The 7,735-nt window shown below is 37.9% G+C and overlaps 1 protein-coding gene across 6 annotated transcripts; it reads left to right on the top strand.

The window, feature by feature from the left end:
* The first annotated feature begins 413 nt into the window (after positions 1 to 413).
* LOC135643413 (uncharacterized) lies at positions 414 to 6,981 on the top strand. 6 transcript variants are annotated; one of them, XM_065160314.1, is made up of 8 exons: positions 414 to 553; positions 1,154 to 1,264; positions 1,458 to 2,795; positions 2,920 to 3,168; positions 4,077 to 4,157; positions 5,524 to 5,662; positions 5,741 to 6,180; positions 6,788 to 6,981. In XM_065160314.1, exons 3-8 carry the CDS (start codon positions 1,647 to 1,649, stop codon positions 6,842 to 6,844), a joined length of 2,115 nt encoding a protein of 704 aa, XP_065016386.1. In that variant the 5' UTR covers positions 414 to 553; positions 1,154 to 1,264; positions 1,458 to 1,646; the 3' UTR covers positions 6,845 to 6,981. The 6 variants fall into 6 exon arrangements, with proteins under 6 accessions (XP_065016386.1, XP_065016383.1, XP_065016388.1 ...); XM_065160315.1 differs by having other exon boundaries at positions 416 to 672; XM_065160311.1 differs by having other exon boundaries at positions 1,154 to 2,795.
* Positions 6,982 to 7,735: the final 754 nt, after the last annotated feature.

The raw sequence follows: 7,735 nt of genomic DNA on the forward strand, positions 1-7,735 counted from the left end.
TCATTAAATCTTATATTAATTATTTTCAGATTTATTGAACAAAATTTGGCTGGTCAAATTAGAATTTTAATTGAAATTGTCAAGGTATTCTTCCCAATCTGGTTGAACGGTCCGATTCGGTGATCCATCCCGGTTCATGTCAACCCGGCTCAACAGAAACGCCATCCACCTGTTTAAGATTGGGGTTCTGGCGGAGCACCGGATTCGGTCTATTTCTCTTACCCGTTTACGTTTACGACGATCCGTACTCGCTCCTTTAGTGGACAGATAAAGTGGGTCCAGCATTTAAGCTGAACGGGTGTCGGAAGTGACGCGTAAACGAGGGCAGGAAGATTCCTGCGGTAAAAGAACAAAACATTAACGTGAGAGTGACGTGGAATTACAACTATGGACAGAGGCCGCATTAACGACAGTATATTGCGGGAGAGAGAGAGAGAGGAAGAGACGGCGGACGGGTTGGGGTTGCTTCGTTGGAGAATTCCAGTTGCGTTCTCGCGTGATTTGGTCGGAATTCCAGCGGGAGCAGGCAATCGGGACGCCCCCGATCGTTAGGGTTGGTAGATTCACCTCGATCTTGAACTTCTTTGATTCGTTTCTGCTCGATTTCCTTCGGACAATCTCGTGTTCGTTTGGGCGGAGTCAGTTGGTGTGGCGTACGAGGAGGGGTGGGAGGTAATGCGTGCCGTGAACGGCACCTCTTTAATTTGCTTCTTGTTTTCTTCCTGCCCTCTTTCGTTTCTTGTCCTTGTGATCTTGGATTTATTGTGGAGGTGTTGATTTGCATTGAGGAGGTTTTCTTTATGAGCCGTGATGGATACATTGTTTTGCTGGTTTTTATCTTCTGCATTTTAAAGAAGCAAATTTGGTAGAAAAAAGTGTGTCCTTTTTTCGAATTTTTATTAGTATTTTTAGTGGGAAATGGAGTTATTGGATTCATGCTGTGTTCGTGCGATTCTTCTTGCCCTTCCTTTTCCTACCATCACCAGGAATTAAACTCATCTAATACATATGCCTCTTCTCTTTCTGTAATTGTTTTCTACTTAGATTGGTCAACTTGCTTCTACTGGATGTGAATTATGTAAAGTTACTACCTTCCTCTTCCAAAATGGGTTTCAGAGTTGAATTCTAATCTGCTGTTGCGTTTCTGTTTTAGGATATTGGTTGTTTACTTGGATAGCTTTTCCTCAGCAACACCTTCCTGCTGGCAGGGATTTGGAAGATCATCTCTTTTTATCCATGCCTTCCTAGTACCATTAATTTCCAGGTGTTAGTACTGCTATTCCCGCATGGATTTGATTGTTGGTAAAACCGAGGAAGTAGAAATGGACTGGCTAACTTATTGGATCCTAGGCATTACGAGTACCATAATTTACCTATACCTGACTAGCTGCAATGGAACTGTAGATTAGTATTCCGCTTTGCGTCATATTGCTTAGTACTGAACGTTGTGGATGTAGATTTGCTTGTGAACATTGTGGATGTGGATTTGTTGGACAAGGGCATGAGGAATAATTCTTCCCGTTTGTTATGTAGAAATAATATGCTATGACTTTAGGGCGATAGCATTAAGTCACCAATCAGCATTAACAGCAAGTAAAGAGAGAAGATACAGATAGTAGAATTCAGCCACCTATATCTTTGCAACAATGGGCTTGCCCCAAGCGCTGCCAGGAGAAGCTGATGAAGGGATGAGATCGCCGAGCACATTTGTGTCAACCCCACCTCGGTCTCGTGGTATTAGTGGCTGCAATTTGGATGGTCAGCATGGTAGAAGTGCAAATTATCGCAGTAAAGGAGGTTTTTCGCATTCACCTACCAGTGAGTTTCAAAGGAAATCCACCTTGGAGGACTTAAAAGAAGCCAATTGGCTATTTGAATATAGAAATTCCATCAGTGATGCCGCAGATCTTCAACGTCTGAAGATTGACACTAATGATGCAAATAACAAGCTATTACCTAAACTCTATAACACCAGTCAGAAGCCTGTCGTTAGAGTTTTTGGCTTTGGATCGGGTCAGTTGGGTTCCTCTGTCGATGGCTTTGGCAATGTACCAATGGATCAAACTCATTCTTCTGTAGCTCTTGATAAGTCTAATTTACCGACTGACTTGTGTCGATCACAACCGCGAAAACTTTTATTGTCTCCTTTCAATAGTGCACTTGGGAAGCAGTTCCACAGTGATGTGCTTGACATAAATTCTGTCGATACTCAACTAGAATCCTGTGGCTTGAGTAGGACTTGTGATGTCTTCCCTTATGGGCCTCATATCAGGGCGCCTTCTTCTCATTCTCATCATTTATCATCATGGAACGTTAATTCTGATAAACAGAATAAACCAAGACCTTTTACTAGGGGAATTGCCATATCTCCAGAGAAGGCACTTTCAACACCATTTCCCTTGTCTCCTCTTGGTCCTAGATGGTCTGAAAGAATGAAAATTTCAGGAGTTCAGAGGGACATCATAGAGGATATTGAAAGTGACTTTTTGCTTCTGAAGGGTCTTGAAGATTCCAATGGTGGAAGTAAAACTGAAATGATATTCTTTTCTGAAGAATCTGATTTTAGAACGTCCAATACATTTGAGGAAGCTAGCATATTGCATGATGAAATGGATACAATTACTACTATTAGTATAGGCCACAAGGGCTGGAATGGCAATCCTGATTCTGTGGCTGCACCTCGTTGCATGAATCATATAAGAGCTTCAAGCATGATACCCGTCAGGAGGTCCTTAGTTGGATCCTTTGAAGAGTCTCTCTTATCCGGCAGATTCTCATCTGGAAAAGGCTGTCAGGTATGAGATCAATTCTATATTTCATTCACCGTGATGTATAAAAATTGATTTTAACCTTCTGAGGTTAAAATACACAAGCATTCATGTCGTACATAACCTGCATTTTTCTTCCAATTTTTCACAGACCTTTGATGGTTTTTTGGCTGTACTAAACGTCACCGGTGGTAGTTTTTCGCCGCCTTCTCAGAAGCTTCCTTTCTCAGTGATGAGTGTTGATGGTGATAGCTCGTTGTTGTACTATGCGTCAATCAACCTTGGTGGAGCCTTGCCCTCTAATAAGCATAGTGGTACAAAATTAAGAAGAAGTCTGAGCAATGACTCTGAAGTAGCCAAAAGTTGGCTACGGATTCCTATGAAAGGGCGCATACAACTGGTATTTGGTTTTTTGTACCTCAAAGTTTTGTTGGTGCTTAAGTTAGGGCTGGTAACTTGATATGCTTGCTGATACTACTTTAAGTGCATTAGTAGTTGACCTGTATTTGTCTTCTTAAATTTTCCACAAGTTAATACCGTATTTTTCAATTTTCATAATTCAATACTGAAGATGTTGATTTCGCTTTTCCCTTATCAATTCAGATATTCTTATGTTATGTCCTTTTCTTCTTTCACTTTCATAACTAGCAACGACACTCCACGTAAAAACATTATCTTACAGTTTTCATAAATTAATTGTGAGGATATTCAGTCAATGAGTGAAATATGGCAAAAAACAAGAACATTCTAGGTAAAATAATTACCTTACATTTTTCATAAATTAATTCTGAGGAAAGGGTTCTTTTTATGTGTTGTTGTTGCGTGATGTATACATAGCTTTATGTGGCAATAGGATGAGAGACCAATTATCATTTGTCTTAGAAAATAAGTACGATGGTTCGTTACTATAATTTTTATGAATTATACACTTTAGAGGGAAACATTGGATGACCTATTGGAATTTAATCAGGTGACGTTTATTTCCCTATATTAATAATTAGAGAAATTTGAAAAGCAAAAGGACTGCCACTTGTTCAGGTGTCTTCTACATAGTGCATATTAGCATATTCACCTGTCGGCACTTTTTTTTTCATTAAAAATAATGCAGTAAATGTTTCATGTTGATATCTGTGGTCACTGACTTTTGATAGGATTTCTGATGTTTCTGAAGTTTCTTCAGGCTACATCTTTTGCCTTTTTAACAGTTATATAGTATATATTTGTGCCATAATCAAAGTAGATTATCCAACATGTGCAGAAATAGTTTTCTTTTTTTGCTACGAGTTCCTGATATGTTGGTTTTAGTAGGTCCTTAACAATCCTGAGATGACCCCTCTCCACACCTTTTTCTGCAACTACGATTTGAGTGACATGCCTCCAGGAACAAAGGTACCGTTATTTAACTGCTTAGGACCTGCGCTCCTTGTTTACCCCTGTTATCGGGTAACTTTACCAAAAAAAACTCTTTCATGCTTGGATATAAAATGATGGTGATATATAAGCAATAATTTTCTGCTAAAAAAAGCTAATGACCAAATGTTTATATTGTGTAATCTAATTTGTCCTTTGCATAGTTGTATGAGTATCGTACACAGAGGTGTAGCTATAAGTATTGCATGGGTACTAACATAATATGATAGAAATGTGTCCCATAGCATGTGATTTGTCAAGGTGACTGAGTGGAGATTAGGCACATAGGGGAGGGTACACAAAGCTTACAGATAGATTTATCAAAACTGTGTTAGTGTCTTTCTAGTTATACTCTTGTAAACCTGAGATCTTGCAGAAGTCCTTGAAATTACACTTGCATCTTTCTAGTATGGGTGGCTGGACTGAAATCTGTAAATTTCAGGGACGTAAAATTATACATCAAAACCAGGAGGATACAAGTCTAATTTTGATGTACTTGATTCACCAGGGAAGATGGTAGGAGCAGAAGAAATTGAAATGATTTCTTCCAGCAGAAAGTTGTTGAAAATTTAGAAATTAGCAGAAATCGACCAATTCTGGCTGTCGTACTCATATTGGAAATTCCAGATTTGGCGTGTTCTGGGGTGTTTTTTCTGTTATCTGTTGAAATTCACCATAGTGTCGCAGATGTGAAGCATGATATACTGACTAAAAATCTGCAGCTAAAGATGACAACCCTTTGTTGAATGGAATAGGTGGGTGTTCTCGCCAAGGGCGATCCTAACATATGTTTCTTCTGCAATGCAACATATGTTGCATTCTTTCACATCACTTGTTTTTATTAAGCTTGCTTGTTTAGCTGAACTTTTATTAAATCACAAGAAGGTCTTTGAAGGATACTGCTTCTTTTGACTGTGAGATTGCTCACTTCATTTTAGCATTCAACTTCTGTTGGATTATGCTTCTTTTCTTTTTCTTTTTCTTGTTTGATGTAATGACCACTATATCTTAGAACCTAAAAAACAACATAACTGCATTAACAGCTAGTTGGCGTTGGCTACATGAAATTTTATTTTTCCACATACAGTACGTGGGAGATATTATTTATGTTTGTTTCTTGTTTATGTTGCCAGTTTGTAATAGGTTAAATTGAATTTCTGCTCAAAAGGTTTTTTATGTGGAAAATACACATAGCTAAAGAACCAAACTGAAAATGTTATTGTACTTTTCTTATCTTAATTTATTCTATTGATTGTTGAAAGCTTCATCTAAGCTGCAGTTACCTTGTACCAAATTTAAGAACATTGGTGATACATTTTGTTTGTATTGACATAAATTGAAGCAGACATTCCTGCGTCAGAAGGCCACTCTGGCTTCTTATGGATCCTCAAATAATCCAGCAAAAGAAATTCTCTCTAGTGACATGAAAGTAGCTTCTGAAACTACACTGAAGTCCAATCATGCTGGCCATGGAGAGTGTCATGGCAAGTAGCTTGGCTGTCTCATTGTATTCATTAGTTAGAGAAATTGATCACTAAGAACCGTATCCCTCTGGCTTTCAGGTTGTATGCATAATGATGATACTCAACGGTGTAACCTGGCTACTAACTCACAAAGCACAGGGGAGAGAAGCTCTGAGTTTTTCTCTTCAGAGGACTGCAATGAATTACCAAATCAATCTAATTCTGTCATGGATTCTAAAAGAGATGAAAAGTATAACTGTTGTCATGTAGATATGTGTCCTTTAGCTAGCAGAACATCTGTACATAGCTCTTTGAAGGTCAACAATAACACTGCTGGTGCTCTCCGTTATGCCCTTCATCTGCGTTTTCTGTGCTCCTCTACCAGGAAATCAACCAAGTCATTTCAGAGATGCAAATCTGACCCTGATTCAGCCCCCGAAACAAAATGTGTAGACACTATGGGGGGGCGTCGTTTCTATTTGTATAATGATCTCAGAGTTGTGTTTCCTCAACGGCACTCAGATACAGATGAGGGCAAGGTATGGACTAAATAAGTTGCCTGCGTTCTTGTTTTTGGTTACTTGGTTTCTTTTTATCATTGCCCTTTTGCTAACTTAGGCAGTGTTGAGAATTGAGCTAGCGATTTTAACTTGTTTCCATTCATCACGGTTCATGAGCCTAGTACATTCCTTTTTATGGAATTGATACACGATGAAAATGAATTTTAGAGTGAATAATTATTTGATGCATGATACCTCTACTAATTAGATGAACATCCCATAAACATGAAATACTGCATTATGTGATAAGTGACCTTTGCATCTGCATTTAGTTGACATGCATCCAATGAGATTGTGGGCTGCTTTTATACATCTGATGTAGTTGCTGAAACAGTTAGTATGGTTTCAGGTCTCAGATTCTTGCCTTGTAGGTCATTGTGACGTGTGTTTATGCACTTGCTTGTGTAGGTTGTCTTTAGTGAGCTATTGTGAGGGGGAATGATATTCCGGATTGGAACGATAGTCATGTGCATAATTAGTAATTGATGTTCTTGAAATGCATGATCTTGAAGCATTGGAGATGCTGTGTGTGTTTTATCTTGATTTGGTTTCTAATATATGTTTTCTTCGGCATGACTTGTTACAGTTACGAGTGGAGCACCACTTTCCAGCAGATCCAAAGTACTTTGACTTGAGCAATTGACAAGGCTTAATTGCATTCTTGGGCACGATTGTCCCTGACACACTGTACATACTTACCACTGACCTACCTCAGTCAACTTGTTGCTATTTGTACATAAATCTTCTTTCTAAGTGAATAAAATTCGTTCTGTGATCTTAGTCTTCTCTTTGCTTTCGGTTCCTCGCATGTTTTCTGATGATTCATTGAAATGTGGTGTTCTGAATCATCTTTTGAGAATGAATATACCTTATTCACCTCTACTCTTACGTAGTCATATATATTTATTTGGAGATGGGTTGTATGAATCTCATAAGAGCATTCTCAAAAGTTTGTGTATTGAATGTTCACCATTTCAAGGTGGTTGTATGAATTATTATCAGACATATCATGGAATGTCATTATGTATGTGGTTGAAAGTGTATTATATGTTTAAGTCTATATTGGATCATATATCAATTTTATTATCGAAATAAATATTGGATAGATATTAAAGTTAACCTATCTTACGTTTTATATTTATATTAGTTGAATGGGTAATTTAAAAGAAAAATAAAGTAATATATTATCGTAAGTTGATTTTGTGTTATGCTTTTGAGATCTCTAATCAAACAAACTTTGATTGTGATTTTATAAAAAATGTTAATTAGTTTAGATTAATTAAGAATTATTCTCATATCATATTTGTGATGCAAAAAAAAAAAAAAACAAAGCTTAGGGATGTAAGGCAAATCTGACATATTTCATGTGATTTGACTTCAAGCCAAAAGATCATGAAAACAAACATTGGTCTGTGTTATTGGCGTTGACTAATTATTGTGGCTCCTCCTTCCTGCCATAGCCATCTTTGACCGGCTTGTCCTGCCAAGATCGTCAACATGGATTTCTCATCGGATGCTTTTTGTGGAAATAGAA

The sequence above is a fragment of the Musa acuminata genome, chromosome BXJ3-7 (genome assembly GCF_036884655.1).
Source record: "Musa acuminata AAA Group cultivar baxijiao chromosome BXJ3-7, Cavendish_Baxijiao_AAA, whole genome shotgun sequence".
Lineage (NCBI taxonomy): Eukaryota > Viridiplantae > Streptophyta > Magnoliopsida > Zingiberales > Musaceae > Musa > Musa acuminata.